Source organism: Harpia harpyja, chromosome Z (genome assembly GCF_026419915.1).
Source record: "Harpia harpyja isolate bHarHar1 chromosome Z, bHarHar1 primary haplotype, whole genome shotgun sequence".
In the NCBI taxonomy this organism is placed as follows: Eukaryota; Metazoa; Chordata; class Aves; order Accipitriformes; family Accipitridae; genus Harpia; species Harpia harpyja.
In genome coordinates, this window is record NC_068969.1 from 89,245,784 (window position 1) to 89,268,991 (window position 23,208).

Below are 23,208 nucleotides of genomic sequence, written 5' to 3' on the forward strand. Positions count from 1 at the left end.
CTTTGTACTGGTGCACAAGACAAGAAGATAAGATTGACTAGCAAAAAACCTGAAATTAATTACTCTTCTATTATTTTCCAGTACTAGCAAACCCGAGAAAGTAAACCAGTTAAAAGCCAATTTATATAGCTGAGCTTTACATTCAAAATTTATTTAGCATGAAGTAAAGCAGCAATGGCATTGCATATCTGACTGGTTCTTTGGAAACAAATGTAGAGGGCAAACAAACACAGAAAAACCGTCTATGGGCTATGGGGCTTCTCATGGCACTTCCAAAGCTTCATTTAAGAGACTCAATGAAATTCTCATCCTGAGTCACTTGTTTTTAAAGGAATTTCCTTCTTAAGTAGGAGTTTGCTTTTCATAGTTTGCTTTCAAAAATACTTTTGGTCAGATAATGAAACCTGAAAAGCTCCTCAGAACTGGATGCAAAAGGTTTGGGTTCTATAAGCTAGAGATGTGGAAACTGGGCTGGTGGTTAAATTTTTTAAAGGTTATACTGCAAGTTAAGCAGTTTCTTCCTTCAATTAACAGGGTAACTGTAGAAGATATGAACAAAAATGTATATACGGAACAACATTTCTGTAAATTTCCAATTTATTGATTTTTATTGTATTATGAATCTTTAATTTTGCATAATCCCCACTGTCTGTTAGCAGTAACCTTTGCTACAAAGTGACTCTGCACTCTTGCTATAACAGTTTCCACACAGGACTGAGCACTCAGATAATAGGGTGGCAAGGACCATACATGCTACAAGAACATTATCTTGGTAAGCAGAACTATAACTAGTAACTATATTTGAGAAAGTATGAATGTGGCTGTTCATCCGCTCAGTGGAGAAACTTAACTCCTATGAGTGAGCCATAATCTATGTAACTTTTCAATTCATATCAAAGGGCAGTTCGACCTGGGTTTTTTGATACATAAACGTGAATACAATCTACTACACAATCTATTTTTTGTAACTTTAAAGTCCACCTCCCTCCAAATGTTCTGCCCTGACATTTAAGATACTAAGTCTGTTTGCTTCTATTAAAAAAAAAAAAAAAAAAAAAAAAAAGAAGTGGGATAACAAAGCATTTTCTGCAGAGGATTCTCAGCTCCGGGGTTTACTTAATACTTTGCAGTATAGCTGCAGGGCCTATGTATAGACTTGCAGATTGCAGAAGCACAAAGAATTGCTTTATAGTGTGGATAGCTTTCAGTGTGCAATGGCTGACACTGATTAGGCACTTGACCTGATTTGTTTCTTACTGTCTCCACAGCAGAGCTGACTCAGCACTGTTACCCACTTCAGTGCAAAGTGTTACCTGACTTTGGGCACAGTGAGGGTTTGAGCTGACCACTCTACCTTTCACTGTGGTCAATCAGGGTCATCCCTCTGCAGTGTAATCAAAGGTGGCAGAGGCAAAAATACTAGCTTAAAGTGCAGTAAGCACTGTTCAAATTGTACGAATATTACAGATAGGGTTTAATGTGCAATCAATGTAAAAATTTAATACTGAAAACACAAAGTCACAAGCTCAGTCAACTCCACAAAGATTAGAGCATCTTCAGGAACTTTTCCAATTTTCCCTTTAAATTAGTTTACATGAGATTATTCAGCAATGCTTTTGCATCACATTTCTCCATCTAAATCCAGAAGACATTTGTCTACGCTATTATTTTGTGGAGACATTTAACTGAGTACTTAAAATGATATGGAGTTATTTTAACTACATCAAAATAAAAAAATTCTAATTTGGACACAGGAGAGCCAAACATACTGAGCTCTGAAAAACTTCATTATTGGATCATTTAGATCAATCCAACCCATTAGCAGAGTCATCATTTTTCACCAGTATTCTTTCCCTCCCACACACAAATCAATTCCATGCCACCTACTTTCTTTTTCCTTTTGTATCTCTTGTACAGCCCTTGCACCCACCATTAGGATTTTTAGGCAGTTAAAAAAAAATCTTACTCTTAAATTCCCTGGTAACAGCTGCTTCTCTTTCAGCGCATAGCAATGTTTTCACAACTTCTGTTTGTGGCAAGGATGGGGTTTTTGGCTGCATATTGCTCAGGTCAAAGCTTCCAAGAGGCTGAGCAATGGAGACAGTATCAAGACTCTGATGGTGCTGGTTGTGGTTGCTGAGGTCCTTTGTGATAAAATTCTTTCCTGAGAGCATAAAAAGATGAAGACAACTTTGTTCTAAGAACAAACAGTAACATTTAATGCTGGTGGTTTAATGGTTTAATGCACAGAGCAGTTACACTTTTTATTTTTCTTAAAGGCAAGTGCTGAAGTTTTCACTTGGCCTTACATAACCTATGTAGGCGCAGACTTACCTTTGCTCCTTTACCAGCCCAGCCATAGCTGCTCTAAGATGACTGAGGCATTCTCTTTTTTTTAAAATATATGTCCTCCTTGGCAAAATTACATTAGATGCCACGCAAATTTAACTTGAAAAATAGCCCACTAAATGTATGTGTGTTTCACTGCTTGTCTCAAGGAAAACAGAAACATATGATATCACATACGATCACAGCAAAACTATTCTCATTTGCTTTCATGCAACCTTATTGTGCTCAGTTACTCATTTTATGCTAAATACCTGAAGCAACACTAACACAGACCTTCTGAAACAGCTCCCATTCTTAAGCCATTAAGAAATCATCTGGATTTCCTTGAAAACACTCTTTATTCCACACAACTTTGGGGTCTTTATGAACTAAAGGTGAGCAAGGGTTGTTCTAATATTTACAGGTGGTTAATGGTTATTAAAGGCTGTAAGGGATTGCCAGAGCACAAGAATTGCACTAGTCATGCTGTTTTCCAAAGACCATCTTCCTGAAATAGCAACCTGCAAAATGAATGTACATATCACACTTACTATAACAACTGGATATACTTTTACTTTAAGCCACTTTGCTGGAATTTCAATGTGAAATATCTAACACCAACATCTGCCCTGCAACTGACATCTGCCCTTCAGCTGACATCTGCTTCTGAATCCTTGTTATTCTTGGTCATTTTTAGCAAATATTATGTCACCATTACATGTATCAGAAAACACAGAGGAATAAATTCCAAGCCATATAATCACTTTTTCTTCTGGTTTCCTACACACAGGTAGTCTAAAAGTACTGTTTATTTTCTTAATGTTTAGTTCTCACTCAGACTTGAATACAGTAATTCCTGCTATCTGCTAGCGTGATCCTAGAAGAGACTAAAGGCTCAGACTCAAAGGAGGGACATAAAGAGAAATTTAGTTAGAATTTAGATGACTAATTCGAAAATTGCAATCTTTGAAGCTTCTGTTAAATACCTGCATTGGTCTGGGACTGCTTTACTTCATGGGGTGTTCAAGTTTTTTGCATTAACAATCCTCAAGTACCTAAAAATCTGCTGCTATACAAACCTTGAAGCACCTTAATCTCAACCAAGCTGAAAAGCTGGGACATTTCTTACGCTGGCAGCCACAGAACAGCAACTCCTTCACCTGTCTTGCCTAAGGACCTTGATTTGGTAGAGGTTCTTGGGACACGCTTCCTAAATTTGGCTCTACACAAAGTTCAGTGGCAGCTGCTTCTTTCTGTTAAAAGATGGCTAGATACAACCATTGCCTGGATCATTTTCTTCCTACTTCCCCATCCTCTTCATACAGTGGCTCAATGAACACTGATCTAAGATATGGGAAGCTGGAAGGAGTGTGGGGGAGGGTCTATTAAAATAATAGCATTCTCCTACAAAAATGCTCAAATTATCAGGCCCCAGTCTTCTTTTTTAACAATGCTCTGGGATGCACAGAAAAAAATTCAATTAATTAATATGGTAAGACAAAAAGAAGATGATTGATTCTTTAGAAAAGCAGGACAAACTACTGTAAAAAACACACAGGCTGTAAGTATATTAGAAAGATAAAAGAGTGCCTGGGAATGTCCCCAGGCAAGTGGCACAGAATAGCTCACATCCACACCAGCAAACTTTCCTGTGCTTTCAAGAAGGCTGGCTGCAGGTAAAGTGCCTGTTGGGAACAGCCCTTGGAAAAAGCTGACTCCTGAACTGGGCCTGGAAACCATTCAGGAGTTGCCCAGTGCCTGCAACTGTTCTCACAATACAACAGTGCAGGTTAATCCTCTTCCGGAACAAATTTAAGGCACCCTTTAATTTCCTACTATATATCTGGCCGTATAGTATCTGAAACGGAACTGAAATTGAGAACACTCTGGCTTTCCCTCCTTCCATTTCTCACCTGGGGCTAATGGTTAGGCATTACCGTGATCTTAAATTACGCATGACAAAAAAAACTTCTTTAAATACTCTTTCACAGATTACCCTGGGCTATTTCTGAAAACACTTACTGATCTTCAGGCTGATTTTTGTCTGTGAAGAGTATTTTTTGAATAAATGGATTTCTCTGCTTTAGAAGTTACAATTTTTATCATAAATTTCCCACAAGAGGAATACTTTACAAGAACCAGTGAAATATTCAAAAGTCTATAAAAAAGTTAGGAGACTAAATCCATTTTTAAGTCACTTACACCAGGTATAAACTTAAGTTACTGAGGCAGGGCCAGGTAAATTCATCATCTGGATGCTCTTAGCCTGAAGCAAATACCAGTAGAACATGATAGTCTGAATATCGAATTAGTTATTTTAAATTATTATCTTTTAATTTACTTTTAGTATGTTAACAACAGAGTAAGCCTGGTATCCCAGTTCACATGAGGTGCAGTGTCTCATCAAACTAACAGAACTAATCACAAAAGCCCAAAAGCTTTTCAGACTCCAAGTGCAACAGGCTGTCAAAGAGACTTGCATTTCCCTGAGAACACATTACTTATCAAAATTAGGCTGAAGTTCTCCCTGGCAGTTCTGAAAAAATTGTTCAGTGTCATTTTGTCATATCAATGCTCTCTGTTTCTTATGACTATTTATTTTTAGAGAATAAAATATCCCCCTAGTTATTACTGTTGCTTGGGCATCCTGGGATTTCCACCAACACAGATTATTTAATGTGATTTTAAGATGTACATGCATCTAAAAGTTATGCTAGTGTATCTGAGTTTCCAACAGAAAAAAAAAAAAGTATTAAATTAGCTTATTAAAAACTTCACTATATATTAAATATTTTAAATGCAAAATGTTGCATAAATATTTTTTACATAGCAACCAAGTCATTAGTAGTTATTCTCTTCACAGAGACAATTTATGGAAGAAAAGAAATGTACTTCTTTAGAGATCACATGTAAGTTCTGGCACTATTTATTTTTCAAGCCCAAGATCTGTGATAAGCATGTAGCCCAGAAAAAAAATCAGAAAGCAATAGAGGAATTTTGGAATTTAAGCCCTTTAGAAATCACTTTCTGCTGCTTTCAGTCATGGTGAATATTAGATTTTAAGTAGTACATACCCAAAGGCTCTCTTTCTTGTGATGGTAATTCCAGGTCACTAGAAACTGACACTTCTTCAACAAGAAATTTTGACAACTGTGTCCCAAGATATGTAACCTGTACAAACAAATCTAAATGGATAACTGGCCATTTTAATTAGTGTTTTTTTCTGATAGGTGTACAAATTTCACTTTTCTTATAAAACTGAGTTTATGCGCTTAACAATCTAATCTGTGTCTGTCGAGATCAAGAAGAAATTCTGCTAATTTGAATTCTAAATGAAAAAAAGCATAATACAACCCATCTGCAAAGCCCTCTAAACTCTGCCAGTATTTTTTCAACATTTGTCCCTGAGACCCTGACATTTCAATAAGGTTGCCCCTTTTTATTCGAAGTACCTTTCAGCTTTTTCTGCCACTCTCTTAATCATCTTTAAAACTACTCTTTCAAAGCACTGATAGCTTACAGAGTGGGCATTCCACATCCTCTCAACACTTGTGACTAGGTCATCACTGTACAGCTCAGCTATGTAGCTCTGTCTTAGCTGCTTATTCATTAAGAGCAAGAAGACTTTTTAAAATTTACGCTTGTACCCTCTTTTGCTTTAAGAACAGTAAGGAGACCCAGATTAGTGAAATTTGTTATTGCCATTTATTATTGCTATTTTGGGGAGTAAAATCAGGCCTACCTTATTCCACACATACTTCCATGTCACAGAAATATCACTTCCTAGTAGGTCTTTCACCCACTGCTCTGGATTCTGCAGTATTTGTCTCTTGCTGGTTCTGATCTTGCCATTGTTTAAGAGCGTGGCTTTATGACTAAATTCCTGAAAAAGAAAAATTAAATAATTTTCAACTCATAAATTAACAAATCTGAATTAAGATCCTTAAAACATAAAAAAAAGCTGAAGAACAATATAGCTGAAAAGTTGCAGCTAATTCTGTTTTTCTCTGAAAAAAGTTAAAGTATTTAATGCCACTATCATAAACTGTACTATGTAAAATAGGATGATTTATTCCACCAGAATAAGATGTTTTGGCCACACAGACACCACTGTCAGAGGACAAATCTCCCTATGTGTGTTTATCAAGAACTGTATTTGCATCTTAGTTCCTCTTAGACATAACAAGGCTGTGAATAAATTAACTTGCCACAGTGAACTCAGGAACTTGCAGGAGGCAAGTCTGTGCAACAAGAAACTGTTGTCAAATGCAAACTGCCTTATATGTGTGGAACAAACGCAAGTCACAGTGAAATTCCATCAATGATTCAAAGATTAAACATATTTGCATAAAAACTTCACTTGACTTTATGTCAAGGGACATCACTTAAATGTTTTAGGAGGAACCTGACAGCCTTATCTTATGCAAAATTAAGAATAGAAGACTTTATTGTTACTGCCTCTTTGATAATGCTAATACAGCCCAGTTCTGCAACATATATGCACCTCCTGAAGCACGGCTTATACTTTATAGTTCAGTAAATTATGGTTTTGTTATACTAGTCTCAGTTAGGCTAACACAGCTAAATAATGCAAAAATTAGCTGTTGATAAACTATGTTAGAACTTAGTAAGGTTGGTTAGCATGCGTGAGGTTAAACAATCAGAATAAGAGAATGATCCACCAGCAAACGCTGAACCGCCTCCTACCATATCAACTGGCTTGGGGTGTCTATAAGAATCCAAATTAAGATTTTTAACCCAAATACTTTGATGAACACTCAATCCAGTTCAGTTTCATAGCTTAGGTCTACAGTGTTCAAAAACTGCATTCTGCCTGCCCAAAGCTAATTTTAAGTAAGGACTATGTACTAGCTGTATGTTGTTATCAAGTACATCTCTATAATGATAAAAAAGGAAACTTTACTGATCATCTCCTCTTTGCAATGCAACACTGGCTTCTAAACTTCAATCTCTATAGCACTGTCTTCCAAAACATAAATGAGTGTCATTTTCATTCTAGTAAAAATCACTGACTTCTCTACACTGCAAACATCAACATTTCAATACAGGGTTATAATTTCTTAAGATCGACATGCATTAACCCAATATCACAGATAACAGTCTTTAGAAATGAGAGTAAGCATACTGAATTCTTCATCCTTCCATTTAGTCACCTTGAGGTTCAGAGTAATATTACATATCCTTTAAAGAAAAGAAGCATGGGTATATACCTATGACATGGCCCAACATAGAGACGTGTGACTTACACTGCCTTATGTTACGAAACACAAGACCACATGAAATGGCCACTCTCAGCAGAAAAGCATTCCCAAACAGATTATAGGTGCAGAAAAAGGAGGCTGTTCTACATTAACTACACCTGGTGAGTTGGCTGAAAAGAACCTTTCATGTTTTAATCAATATGTTGCCCTGGAAATTAACAACCTCGCAGCTGGGAATTCAGCCAATAATTTCATCATTTGCTCAATACCAAGCTAGTCCCCTGGCAGGTGCCTTGCAAATCCACTCTGTATTTGGAGGGATGCACAGGGACATGCTTTTGTATTAAAAAACAAGGTTTCTTTTTTTTTTTTTTTTCCAATATGGTTCATACCAGACTGGAAACTACAGAACCAGCTGGCATGTAAGCAAGTAATTTTGCATATATTCACGTCTATCACAGCACTATGAAATCCTTGATGTCACATTTCTTTATTTGAGGGACTTGACAGTTGCTTCCAAGAATCACATTAAGTCATAAAAACCTTAACATTCCCACTCCTTCCAATATGAAAATCAGGTGTTACACAATGTAGACCAACCAACAATTCCACTCTGGTTCTAGTACTGGAAATGTTAACAAACTGATAATGCAAAGTTAAACACAAATTTTACATATGCAATATTCTGTGTGCTAAAATTATGGGCTGACAGAAGACGTCATCCATAGCATTTTCCTTTAAAGCTCATAAAAGATTATCTGTAACCAATGAATAGAAATTTTCAATACTAAGTGCTGAAGATGTAGACTAAACCACAAGAACTGCTGTTTCCCCATTTTAGTGAGGTTTTTTTTCATTATATGCTGATATTAACATTATTATATCTCAACAATTACCTGCAGTTTGAATTCTAAAACATTTTCTCCTGGCTTAATCCTTCCCAATTCAAGTAGATCTAACAATTGAAGCTTTTTCTTATTTTTTCTTCCATACCTCACTTGTTTTTCTTCACATTCCTGATTACTATAGCTCTGGGAAGACTTCTCACTGAGGTTTACTGGATAATCTGTATTTGAGGTAAGATTTGTAAGCACCAAGTTGGCATTAAATGAGTTCTCACTACTCTGAAAAATCATTTGCTGCAGAGTACTAGGGAAGTTTTTTGTAGATGTTGACAAAATTACTTGCTGCTGCTGCTGCTGGAAAGCTTCTTTCTTATTTACATATCTGTGTAGACCCTCATCTGTAAGAACCTGCTGGCAGTCACTGCCTGGCTGACAGACATTTTTATTGACAACAGTGCTTCGGGGTTCTACAATATTTAATGCGTTGGTCACTGAAGTGGGATTCAAAGACTTGTTTCCTTGTTCTGTAATTGCTACACAATCAATGTCTTTTTGCTGTGAGCACTTTGTTTTAGCAGTGGAAACGGTAGGTTCTGAAGGCAACTGCACCACTTCTACAGCATTTGTCAGCTTTGACATGTTGTCAAAGGGATATTCTCTTTCCCTGTTTTTGGATGCCAAAGCATGATCAGAAGCCTCTTTGCTTCTAATTGCTCCTTTATTTGCTCCTGTCTCATCCAAGCAGATGTGTGGATGTTGGCTGCATTCCTGAGCTGCAAATCCATTTTCTAAAGAGAGATGTGCTTCTACTCTGTTTCCATTAGGCATGCTGGTACCAAGTCCCACACTAAATGTAACTACATCAGGACACATGATTTCATCAGCAGTTAAACTTTGTCTTTTATTATTTCCATGGGAAATAACTAAGTCTGAGATTTGCTTCTCTGAACATGATGCACCGAACACTTGCTTTGTTCTTCTGTAATTTTTTATTTTCTGGACTAATTCTTCCTGGTTTTGGGCAACAGTCAACAGACTCTTTTGCCTAGAAGCAAGGTTAACTAATTGTTTCCTCAGTGCTCCTTTTTTAAAAGACTCCACTGAAGCCCTACAGAAAATAAAAAAAAGTAATAAGGACACCAGAGTTACTGTAAACACAAAATAAAAACAGTTTAATAGACATAACACACTAAGAACATGAATATGTTTCAAAGGACTCTGCCAACACCTAAAATTTGAACAATGTTTTTATCATGTATAAAGTTTATAGTTCAGATCCCAGGCTTATGCACAACAAACTGCAGAATCCCATCTAGAAGCAGGTTGCAAAGCATCAAAACTTCAGTAATAGCCTTGTCCTCCTATACCACCCTCAATTCATAGAATCAAAACTGGGTCTGTATTATCACTGGCTGCTCTTTTATCACCACAAATCACAATAGTTCATTGAATTCAATGCCTTTGTGGCTCTAATTTGGAGCCTTTAAAAATGAGTTCAGGATGAGCTACTAAAGGATGATACTATCAGAAATTTTTTACAGTGTACACAACAAAACATTTTGTGAAGCCACAACTGTAATAATAACACATGACCATCGAGAAAAGTGGACAGAACAGTTTAGGATGTTCTATGTTAGTTTGGGAATGTCTCTCCCTTCATCAGACCCTGCTCCCTAGCTAAGCTGGTCTCCCTGTGAGACTCCTTCCCTAGGGGACTTTACCTCCTTCCTACTGGAAGCAAATTCTTTATTTTCCCCAATTCCTTTGGCACAGAAGCCACCAGCCCAGCGTAATACTCTTTTCTCCTAATTCCCCCTCATGAGACAAGTGATTGGACTACCACTCTGGCACCATGCTGGAAAGACAGGGGACTACCACAAGGCATGGGAAAAGGAATAGCAGCATGGTTTGCTTTTAACTCCACTCACAGCAGAGATGCCATGCAAGTAACACCATCCCAGTCTTGGAACAGAGAGACTGTTGAGGGCATAAGGACAGAGGTACAGCAAGACTAGCTGGTGCAGAACACGGACAGCCAAACCACAGCATGACGTATTGGTGTCTGTACTGTGATATTGCTTGCTATCACATGTGTTTAGAATCCATGATACAATCAACATATCAGCGTATAGTCAATCACTGATATGAGTAAGCCTGGACAACTATGGACTCAACAGGCCAGTGAGGCTCCACACACTTTTCTAGCAGTGTTTCTTCAGGGAAGTTTTGTTGCTTTATTGCTATACAGATACAGAAGAACCTGCAACTGAAGAGGCAAAGATAGCATGACTAAAATGATGAAGTCAAAGTAACATACAGCCACTAACAAATATGACGCTTTTTTTTCCTCATTTTTCTTAGGTGAGAGATACATCTTAATATCTTCAAAGGAACAGACAGAAATGTGTCATGGTTTAACCCCAGCCAGCAACTAAGCACCACGCAGCTGCTTGCTCACTCCCCCTGCCCGCCCAGTGGGATGGGGGAGAGAATTAAAAAAAAAAAAAAAAAAAAAAAGAGGTAAAACTCATGGGTTGAGATAAAGACAGTTTAATAGGACAGAAAGGAAGAAAATAATGATGATGATGTATTAATATTGATAATAAAGAACTGGAATATACGAAACAAGTGATGCACAACGCAATTGCTCACCACTCGCTGACCAATGCCCAGTTAGTTCCCGAGCAGCAATCTGCCCCACCCCGGCCAACTCCCCCCAGTTTATATACTAGGCATGACGTCACATGGTATGGAATATTCCTTTGGCCAGTTTGGGTCAGCTGCCCTGGCTGTGTCCCCTCCCAACTTCTTGTGCCCCTCCAGCCTTCTTGCTGGCTGGGCATGAGAAGCTGAAAAATCCTTGACTTAGGATAAGCACTACTTACTAACAACTAAAAACATCAGTGTGTTATCAACATTATTCTCATACCACATCCAAAACATAGCACTATACCAGCTACTAGAAAGAAAATTAACTCTATCCCAGCTGAAACCAGGACAAAATGGAAAAATGTTAGTAGTATCTCTCCCTGGGCCAACTAACTGAACAACAGAAAGATGGAAAATGTGGTGATGCCTCCTGATCTGTACATTTATGTATCGTGTGACAAAAGCTTACATGCTAATTAGTTAAAAAAAATTGGCATGTAGCTCATTAGTGTTGAAGGACAGCTGTTGCATTAGCTGCAGGGTATCTGCAATACCCAGAAATATTTATCACTTTGCTCTGGAACACAGTTTCACTCTCAATATTAAAAGGCAGGTAAGTTTGTGTAGATATTAATTTTACTGTTCTAGTTTCTTACTTCAGTCAGTAGTTTGTTCACAAGGATGATCTGGAACCTTAACTTTTCTTCACATAAAACCCTCTCTTTTTTTATTATCTGTGTGATCTATGTATCTCACATTTTATACCCAGCAAAATGGTCTGTGACAGAAATGTTGCGGTCTCTTTGGTCAACCAGCCTATATGTTTTGCCATGGAACTACCTGAAAGCTGTACACTGTTGCTTTTACATGACCAAACAAATACTGCTCACACAAACAATATGTAGACATCCTCGTCAGGTGGCCTAGAAGCATCCATTGAACATGATGCTACATTGCTAGCTGAGCACTCACCACATGACCAGCATTCAGGCAGTCCCTCTTAGAAGGAAGTAAAAAGAGGCTTTGTGAGACCTAGCAGCAGGAAGCTGACGATTCACATAGCCCATGCCTACACTGAGGTGAGCACTCCCAGCTCACATTTGAGGTATCCTCACAAAAAAGGAATGACTGCAAGCGTGCTTCAAGCCATTGCTCTAAATGGCTCTTGTGGGCTGTTGGTTGAACACTCCCAATCTAGGGGTGCTAAAGAAACAAAACTGGAGCAGTGACACTAAAAGCAGTGTCTGAGTTGCTATTGCTTTCCTCCATGATGCTGTAAAGTACTCTAATTGCTCAGTACCTCCACTTCCTAATTTCTGCTTAGGTATTTTTCCACACCTTTTTTATGTTCACTGCCTAATTTCAATGCTCACTGTGTGCACAGTAACTGATTAGTATGCATTAACTAAACCCTGAAGTTCTCCCTTGATGTAAACACTTACTGGAGGTAACTGAAGCCAATATGGATCATGCTTCTGCAAAATCTGAATGAAAACCATATAGTGTTACTTTCACGCTACTGAATGATAACCTTCTAACAACCTCTGTGACTATTGCTATAAAGAAGAGCTTCATATAAATACAGTCCTCATATTCTACCTACCTGTATTTTTTAGCAAGGGTATCCCTTTCTGTTTTCTGTTTTTCAAGCATTTCATTCAAAGTGTCTTGCATCTGAGACAGCCTTTGGATATACACATCTGTCCAGTATTTCAACGTAATCAAAATAATGATGGCAAAAAGCAGCAGAAAATAATTACAGTTATAACATTTTTAATGTAGCAAATACACAGCCAAAGTATGAAAATAGTGTTACAGCAGTACCTTATACTGTCATGCATACTGATAGCCCTTTACAATTAGAGTACTTTTAATGGAATTCTTCATAGAAAGAATTAAATACAAGTTTAACTTAAAAGGAAATAGCCCGAGTACTGGAAAATTTTGAAGTGCAAGTGCCTTGTCTAGGAAATTACTAAGAGAACAGGACAGATTAAAGAACTGTCCTTTGGATGGTCAGCACTGAAACTTCTGAAGTTCTCTGTGTTGCAAGGAGCTACATAGGACAATTATATGTGAGGCTACCTGCAGAATTACACAATCTTAAGAAGGTGGCTAAAACCTTTCTGTTTGAAGTATTATAAAATAATTTAATGAGCTTAGACTGTTCCAAGTTACATATAATGGTAAAAACACATGTATCATAGTTTCACATAGTTTCAAATCCATATTATAAAATTAAAGTAATTATAAGTTGTCTGGGTTTGTTATCTATGTTCTTCTAAAATAAGAAAAGAAATTATATATTCTTCTTTATATGCCATATCTCTTAGCCATATAACATAAGGGAGAGCTCAGAAGTCATGACCAGCAGATACCACTGGGATAATATGCTAAACATGTAATCTAATATCTGAAATTCTAAAACAGGAAATACGACCTTTCCATAATCATGAAAAATGGGAAATTACAGGATTAAAAATGGCATTTATAAAATGTTTCCCCAAACCTGTTTCATAGCATCTACCAGTATTTACTTACTTATCAAAATAGAAAAACATGAAAATATTGGTTTTATTAAGGCAGCTGAATAGGGAATTTGAATCTACTATTTACAGTAGGCTGTATTGCATGCAAATACCTTGAAGACTTTATTCTATGTTATAATTTTGTCAATGTACTTCTACGTTCTTGTTCAGTCTTGTGCTTTTTCACAAGTAATAACTATGATTTAGTTTAAGAGATGCTAGATTATTAATGTTTTTGTCAGTAGTGGTAACAGATCACCATGTTCATTTCCCTCATATTCCTAAACAGGAAAAGTCTGATAGTTTTATTTTGCTCATTTATGATATTGCACCGATCTCCGCCTATAGGCTTCTGCCTATTGTATCATCTATCTGTTTGTCAAACATTTTTCAAGAACACGTTGATTTTAATCAACAGTTCATACGCCATAAATTTGAGTTGGAAGCTACAAATCTGCATAATTCCATATTTCACATTTATTTTTAAAGGGATAAATTGACTATTTTAAATATAATTTGAAAGTGCCAACCTATATTAAGGAAAATAAATTTTTAAAAAACCCTTCCTTTCTGCCAGGAAGCAAAATTGTTTCATGGGCATGAGCTGCTACAAAGTAAACAGTCCTGCCTAGATGGCAAGGGCATCTGGGGAGAGACACTTTGGTCAAAGGCATTCCTGCAGCAAGTTTTGCCACTTGAACAGTCATGGCAGAGACACAATAGCCTCAAACTGCTACACAGCACGAGCATTGTCACCTCCTAGGAAGCCAGTGTCACTTAGCAAGCCCTTGAGATAATCCAAACTGAGATTTGATAGCCTAAAACAAATTACACCTCCGGGCACCAGCATTTCTGAAACTGCCCATCATCCACAGTGTCTGCCTTAAAGATTTCTCTTTTTTCCCTCATAAATTATTTTAGGCTCCTGAAAGTCCAGCTGCACTAGAACAAAAATGCTGCATCTGTTACTTTACATACAGACATAGCTGTTCTTGATTGTGGAGGGGCTCATGTACTTGTAACGGAATAATGTTGCCAACAGTGCGCATTCTTATCTAATGATCCCTTTTTGTATGATTAGGTTGACTTGAAACGTATGCCTCCAAGTGGCATGGTTCTCTTTTTGTCATCATATTCATTCCTATGTAAACTGGAAATACTTCAGGAACTGCACTTACCTGGGAGCTGTTATTAAAATCTTACTCTCTGAAGCTGTATTTTCCAGAGGAGATATTCAAATACATTATGTGCAATACTATTTTAAAAACAACTATATTACCAAAGATTCCTTCCCCCCTCCCCCCTCTGCCCAAAAAAGTGAAACAACTTGAATTTATGTCTACCTGCATCTTTGAAATTTCTCAATTCAAGTAGCAACAGTTCTTTTTGCTTCTCTTCTGCATCTTGTATGGCAGCAACAAACTCCTGTTAACAAACACAGAAATGATAGCATGAAGTAAAGCCAAGCGCAGCATATAAAACACAGACCATGATGCATAGCCTGCAGGATACATATTGGCAGATTCAAGTAATTCCGGCATGGAATTACTGTGTAAAGGCAATGGGGGCACCGTTAGGATAGACATACATAGTGCCAAGGGTATGCTCTGCAAGGGGCTGTCACAGCCTGGTTTTGCCCAGGCATTCAAACTAGTCCATGCTCAGCGTCCCACCTCTGAGCACACTGCAGGGATTAGACAGTGAATTTCACCATAACATCATCACCTAGACAATGTAGACATAGCCTACAAATAGCAGCAAGAGATTTCCTAACATGCAACTTGTGCAAAAATCTTCCTTGCTGTTTTAAATTAAATTTCTAAATACCTTCATTATCATGAAGAAAAATCATTACTCTTTCAAAGAGCCATTTTGGAAATGTGATGAAAAGCCTCAGGATTCTTGACCTTTTTTCCGAGTCATATAGGCAATAAGAAATGTATATAAGTATTGGCTACTGTTTGCACAATAAATCTAAGTGCACAGGAATCATGAAGAGAGAGAAGTGATAATATACACACTTATATACTGTAAACCACAGTTTATATACTGTAAGCGTCTGCATGATGCTGTTTTTCACATACATTCTAAAGGGTTAATTATTTAAACGATATTTTTATGTTTTTCAGTCAGTAAGTGACACTATGCAGTACTACATTATGAAGCAGTTTAACAAAACTCTGTTATCTATACTTACCACACTGTATTTCTCATGTTGTGGCTCCAAAGATGCATCATCATTTTTACAGCAGGCATAACAATGACGTTTTGATCTTCTTGACCTAGAAGGACATTTCCTCTCTCCACAATTAAGAAAAAATAAATTGAATTTAAAATGAATTTGCAGGAGCATAATAGGTTAGATTAGCTAATATAGGTTACAAAGATGCAATGGCAGATCACATCATAAAAAAATGTCTTGTATATGCAAAGGAGATCAAATTTAGGTAGCATAAAGAAGTAAGTATTTAGAGCTACCACTTTCAAAACCACAAGGTTCCTGTGAAGGGAAATATGGATAATAACAAAAATCTGAAGAGCCAAATATTCCCTATATGTTGTTCTCTCAGGGAAAAAAACTCTGAACTCATATATCCTATTTTCTGAAAATAAATAAATAAAATTCAGTAGTTAATAGAGTTAAAGATATCAGTGCCAGGCAATATGCAGCTCTGCAAATCAGCAGCATTCTGATGTACAGTTTTTCCTTAAGACTACAGGGTAATCCTATGATTTACATTACAAACCCAACATACCTGTAACTTCAACAGTCTCAACAGGAAGTACAGAGTCCATAGCACTGTAAGACTTCAGCAGTTCTTTCATTTCATTATCACAAGCTTCATCCAAAGCACTTTTTCCTGAACCATCCCTCTCATAGGGATTTGCTCCATGCTGTAGTAGAATCCTGACTGCCTATTATATATTATTATTATTTGTATAGTGATAATTCTTGTTGTGGACTTATAATACAACTGTATGTGTTGTATCTATCATAAATGACAAATAATAAAGGTACAAGTAAGATACTCTAAAACCTGTTACACTTGCAATCCTAATGAAACAAACAAGTTTAATTGGCTGTTATCAACACAGACTTGTATCTTACACTTCTAATTTTTCCATTAAAATACACAAATAATTCACAACTTGTCATTAAACCTACCATCTTTATGGTATTGTTATAGAGAGCAACTACAAAACTTCATACAACTAAATTAAAAGGAATTGGTCAATTGTATTACGACCGAAGTGCAGAAAAGAAGTGGATTTTTTTAAAGTATTTAATAGTGGTTTTGTTTTTTGGTTACATGCACTGATGATTTTTTTCCTAATTCCAAATCACATGCAAGTCTGCTTAAGTGTGAAATGTGGAAATTAGATTAGTGTCATCAGTTGAATCATATACCCCCTAAAATTCATATCATATGAAAGTGTTGACGAGGTCAGAGCTTGGATGGTAAAGAATTTTCACATGTATGATTTCTCATCTCTAGCATTTCTTCTTCTTTCTTACATTGAGTGCTGTTACATATCAGAAAGTATCAGAAGGAGAATACTCTCTAGAAGTTCAGAATCTTCTCCAACAGTTTTCCCCCACAAAACTGAATAATAGCTTACATGTTTTCAAGAACCCTACTGATAGTTTGGCACCAGACCTGTGAAACCATCCTCTTCATTTTATCTTTGCTCACAGAAAAGATAAATGTGATGCAATATCATCTCTTCTGACACGAATAGAAGTGGTGTGTTTGAGCCAACCTGGCATTACCTTTTTACACTCAGTTCCCTGGAAGTCGGTGTGCCAAAACAACATTTATTTGCCTGCAGTTCTGGGCCCCACAATTTAAGAAGGATGTTAAGGTCCTTGAATGTGTCCAGAGGAGGGCAACAAAGCTGGTGAAAGGGCTGGAAGGCATGTCCTGTGAGGAGCAGCTAAGGACTCTGGGTTTGTCTAGTTTGGAGAAAAGGAGGCTGAGGGGTGATCTCATTGCTCCCTATGGCTTCCTGAGGAGAGGATGTGGAGAGGGAGGTGCTGATCTCTTCTCCCTGGGATCCTGTGATAGGACGTGTGGGAATGGTTCAAAGCTGCGCCAGGGGAGGTTCAGACTGGACATTAGGAAGCATTTATTTACTGAGAGGGTGGTCAAACATGGGAGCAGGCTTCCTAGAGAGGTGGTTGATGCCCCAGGCCTGGCAGTGTTTAAGAGGCATTTGGACAATGCCCTTAATAACATGCTTTAATTTTTGGTCAGCGCTGAATTGGTTGAGCAGTGGGACTAGATGGTAGTTGTAGGTTCCTTCCAGCTGAAATAGTCTATTCTGTTCTATAGAACCATAGAACGGTTTGGGCTGGAAGGGACCAGTTAATGAAAAAAATGGTTGATACATGGGAGAGAACCATGGGGAGCTTCTGAATTTTTCTGATTTGCCCGCTGGACTGAAATAGTCAACTAACTGTACAATTTCAACTTTCACTATTGAAAAATATTTCCTTCTTTAATTTTGATCACTTTAAAGAATATTGGTTTATTTCCTAAATGCAAATCTACACTTAAAATTGTATTAGTAACTTTGACTTTCCTTATTTAAACCAGGATTTTGCTTTGCTGACCTTCTGCTGGAAATCAGGCTCAAGAAATCTAATGTAAAAGAAGAATGTACCTCCAAATAATTGCCAGAAACAGCATCATGTATTGGCAAAATACCATCCAGACTTCTGCTGTTAACATTAGCACCGGCTTTCAGTAATTCTAAGATGACTTCAGTAAATCCCCCATTGGAAGCTTCATGAATTGCTGTCCAACCTAATAAAAGCAAGATGACACATCCAGCATGCATCTGATTTGGAAAGATCCACAGGGATCACTGATTAGTGATTATACATTTTGCTGTGTTTGCTGTACTATAAGCAATGGACTACTCTCTTTAAGATAAATCTTATACAAACAATCATCTTGAAATGCCAAGGTAAATTACTTCCTGTGTAATTCAGTTTACTTTAAATAAAAATGTATCCAATATTAAGCAGAAAAATATTGTTTACTTTTCTACTACGTTACTAAAAATAACCGAAGAAACACAATGGAGTAGAAAGACTCTAAGAACTCAGAAGCATAATATTAATAGTCTGATTTCTAATCCCAGTGGCATTTTATAATATCAAGTCTGCCAGGCATCCAGAATAGAATATCATCCATTCTGAGACTATAAAACCAGAAATGCATTATACATTTAGGTAGAAAAAATTAAAAATAATCTTGTCATCTGATTTTTGTCCTTATTTCCTAAGGAAATAGGATTTGTGTGAATGTGCTTCACACACGTATATATTCATGTCATAAGCATTAGTTCTCCCACCGAACCTTCAAGTCCACTTTCTGTACAAATCTCTGAAAATGTGCTCTTCAGCAGAGGAGCAAGACCTGATTAATGCCCCTGCTGAGAAAAAGGCTGCATTAGCTCCGTGCTGAGACACAAAATCCAGGGATTCACTGATTGTGCTTGCACTTGTTGAATGACTTCCTTTCCCCCTCACAATTATATCATAAATCAAGAATCCATAATCATATTAAAATTACACAAATTACATAAAACCATATATACTATAAATTATATAAAACTGTATTATAAAACAAGCCCATAAGAGAGTAATTTTCAAACCTGCATAGTCCTGTTCATTGACACAAATTCCAGATGATATTAGAGTTTTCACCAAAGATAAATCTCCTCTTCTAGCGGCAATATGCAGCTGAGTTTCCCCTTTTACATTTCTCTTCTTTTTCTTCTTTCTCCCAGCTCTTGTTTTATAGGTACCATGTAAAATTACAGCTTCTTTTCTGGTAGATAGGGAGGATTCTAGATATATATTGGGTGTTCATTAGGAACCACAAAAAACTGTTTCATTATAAACAAAGAATTAAGCTTCATAACTCATTTGAATTAATGTAAATGTGTGCAGTGCTGTTGCCTTAATTATTCAGTAACATTAACTGACATCAAAAGGTTAGAAGGTACTGCGTAACAGCTAAGATAACAAACAGATCCTACGCAAAAGAATTTACGGTTTAAATCTAGATGACTTAACAAGGGTACAATAAATTAGGGATCAATGAAAAAGGTAACACGGTTGAAGTTTCATACTGTATAGAGGTAGGGAGCATGTTACATTTCTCCATGGACTGCTTTCAAGTTACCACGCATGCCTGCTAAATACAAAAAGTACACACACAAAGGTATTTATATAAAAGTGAAGACTTAACCATCACCTCTTTTCAGTTCCTAATTCTGTATCAGGGAAGAGAGAGGTTTCTACATAAGGTATTTTTACAGCTGCAATGTGAAAAAGTCCTTCGGACTGATTACAAATCTTTGATTAATGTCTAGTGACATAGCTGAACTGCCTTTTAATTAAGCCTGTGCAGGATGGGACACATTGTAAACAAACTTAATTTAATCCTTCTCTTACTGGTTCACAAAGCGAACAACGTCCACTTTATATTTTATCATGTGATCATCAGACAGGTCCTAATTCTGAGGCTTCAGGTAACAAACATATCAAATTGTAAGACATACAAAGAAAAAAACAGATTGAAAAAGTACTGATTCTGGATACATGACAACCCCCTCCCCCAAACTGCTACCAAAAAGACAGGGTGTATAAATCTTCAAAAGCTCTATCATGCATGTCAGCTTTCTTTTAACTCCTACTCCTGCTGTTATAATACTGTGCTATCAGATTTTTTAAGTTTACTGTGTTCTCTGATTTCTTAAAATCTGTAATTCATCCGAAAAAAGGGAAAGTGTAAGTTTTTAAACAAGCATTTTGCAACTCTTAATCATGTTTTTTTAATTATTCCTATGAACAATTTATTGCTGCATCCCAAGCATTTCCTCTTCTCATCAGACAAGCTGTCTTCTCAAATATTTTCAGTTATCAGTATTCATTGCTATCAAACATTTTCCATGATTTGACAGCTGCCTTTCTTCAGGCTCCTCCTGCCTTCTGGAAAATCTGCATTTCCAAGGTTTGCTTTAAGGTAAACTACTGAGCTTATCATCCAAGACTGTTTGGAAGAACATGAAAGAAATACTGCAACTATATTAAAGACAGACATATAGTGAGGATATATCCATACTAATTTTAAACTTGCTTGTTCGGGCACTGCTACAGCCAGACTGTGGCAGCATGGAGCTCACAGTAGGCTATTCTAACCTGTCAGCAGGCAGCCTGGCCCACACCCTATTGGCAACCAGAAGAGCTAAAGAGTTTCTTTTTTAAATGAAAACTGAGATTCTAGAGCACACAGAGGGGTTGCATTATTGAAATACTCCTCCAATCCAAGATCTACTTTTCTGTAAGATAATGTATTTTGTCTAAAAGCTTCTGGGTCTGAACTCCCACAGCAATCAACTGCTTTCTGGTTCTTCCTTTTCTTCCCCTTGATTCATGGGAGAATGTCCTAGGGACTTTTTAGAGATGTGGGAGAAAAAAAAAGCACACAACAGCCCATTAAATTAATGACCCTTAGCAATATTGGCTGTAAGTGAACAGAAATAATTGCAAAGTTTTCCAGTTAAGTTGTCATACACAACAGTTTTCTTCATGGTTGTTAGGAAACATTTGCAAAAGCATAACGGGACATTGGTATGTGACTCACAAAATATTGGTTCTCCATGGAATGCATTGCCAAGTGGGTCATGAGCAGGAAAGACCAGGAGCTTGGCAAATAGAAAATCCAGTCAGCACACTTACAAAGGTATGATGGAGAGATTACAGTAACTGGCAATCAGACTAGATTAGGCTGCCATACCTCAACAACTTCAAGGATATCCTCTTTCAAAAAGACATTTGAATACTTCAACATTGGTCTATGAGTAATTCTTTCCACAGATTGACTATAAGAAAAGCAGCAAGCTGTTTGTACCTCCCTTCTTGTCATGGCTTAACCCCAGCCAGCAACTAAGCACCACGCAGCCGCTCACTCACTGCCCCCCCACCCAGTGGGATGGGGGAGAAAATCGGGAAAAGAAGTAAAACTCGTAGGTTGAGATAAGAAAGGTTTAATAGAACAGAAAAGAAGAAACTAATAATGATAATGATAACACTAATAAAATGACAACAGTAATAATAAAAGGATTGGAATGTACAAATGATGCGCAGTGCAATTGCTCACCACCCGCCGACCAACAGCCCGCTAGTCCCCCAGCGGCGATTCTCCCGCCCCCACTTCCCAGTTCCGATACTAGATGGGACATCACATGGTATGGAATACCCTGTTGGCCAGTTGGGGTCAGCTGCCCTGGCTGTGTCCTGTGCCAACTTCTTGTGCCCCTCCAGCTTTCTCGCTGGCTGGGCATGAGAAGCTGAAAAAGCCTTGACTTTAGTCTAAACACTACTAAGCAACAACTGAAAACATCAGTGTTATCAACATTCTTCGCATACTGAACTCAAAACATAGCACTGTACCAGCTACTAGGAAGACAATTAACTCTATCCCAGCTGAAACCAGGACACATCTGTATAAGCAGAATAGGAATGTTGAGAGCCTAGTAAGTGACTGACTGTAGATGAAAGTGACACAGCTTCATTTAGGAAGAAAATATTTTTACTCAGAATAGAATAATATGAGGAAGACCACTGGGACACAGGAATAATCAGATGAGATATGAAAGCCAGTTAATGAAGAAAAGGCATGAGAGAGCAAAAAATCCCAAAACCCCACAAGTCAGAAAACCTTATCCCATCTTCCACTTTTTTTCTGCTGTAATCTGAATGCCATTGTCCTGGTCTCCAAAGCTATTAATGCCTCCAACTGTATGAAGGGCTATACTTTCTCGCATCACCTCTCAAATGGCAACATTCTCCTGGGATGAAGGAAATAATTAAATTTTAGCAGAATAAAATATTACCTGAAGAATCTCCTTTGTGGCAAAAAAGTAATCTGTGAAATGCTATTCCAGAGGAGACTAAAATGTAAGACACATGTTTGGAATAAAGTTTTTTTAAAATCCTAATTGTATATATAGGAGGCAAAAAACATAAAGGAAAAAAATCCAAAAATGTATTAATGCACATAGACCTTATTATAAAGATTGAGCAGGAATATAGGAGCTACAAAAAAGAGCAACTGTAGGGAAAGGAATAATTTCTATGTTCAATGTTTATTCTTCCAATAATTAGCAGTGGATGATGACATGTATCAGATATACCATGGATTTTTTTCCAGAATGAAATAAAAAGGCATTTCTGCAACAGAAGGAACCAATCTGGGATAGGAAAGCTAAGTACTGACACTGCCAAATACTGGAGAGCAGTAAGTAACAAGAAGCACCTACTCCTTTCTTTCTCCCTTCAACTTCCAAAAGAAAACAGGAGCTTGCAGTCCAGAAACTCAAGAGAGCAGGAACTTAAGATGGGTTGAAAACTAGCAACCACCTGAGACAGGAAGAGGAAGCAGTATTCTGTACAGCTGAAGACAGAAGAGGACAAGAAGACTGTGACTATCAAAGAGAAAAGGATCAGCAGGAACTTCACACAGTTTCCTGAATGTTTTTTGTTATGTGTTACAGGACATTGCAGAGATTGGCTGATGACTCCTTAATACAATTGATATGACTGGTGAGCATCCAGAC

The 23,208-nt window shown here is 37.3% G+C and overlaps 1 protein-coding gene across 1 annotated transcript in view; it reads right to left on the reverse strand.

Annotated features, from left to right (window-relative positions):
• Positions 1 to 23,208, reverse strand: part of ANKRD31 (ankyrin repeat domain 31) — an 80,252-nt gene that overhangs the window by 16,607 nt on the left and 40,437 nt on the right. The window contains exons 16-25 of the mRNA XM_052778496.1: positions 19,237 to 19,431; positions 18,238 to 18,380; positions 16,329 to 16,488; positions 15,770 to 15,873; positions 14,916 to 14,997; positions 12,648 to 12,744; positions 8,447 to 9,503; positions 6,071 to 6,211; positions 5,403 to 5,499; positions 1,967 to 2,164 (exon numbers count right to left, since the gene is read on the reverse strand). Coding sequence (XP_052634456.1) covers positions 1,967 to 2,164; positions 5,403 to 5,499; positions 6,071 to 6,211; positions 8,447 to 9,503; positions 12,648 to 12,744; positions 14,916 to 14,997; positions 15,770 to 15,873; positions 16,329 to 16,488; positions 18,238 to 18,380; positions 19,237 to 19,431 — 2,274 coding nt within the window. The remainder of the gene's footprint in view (positions 1 to 1,966; positions 2,165 to 5,402; positions 5,500 to 6,070; positions 6,212 to 8,446; positions 9,504 to 12,647; positions 12,745 to 14,915; positions 14,998 to 15,769; positions 15,874 to 16,328; positions 16,489 to 18,237; positions 18,381 to 19,236; positions 19,432 to 23,208) is intronic.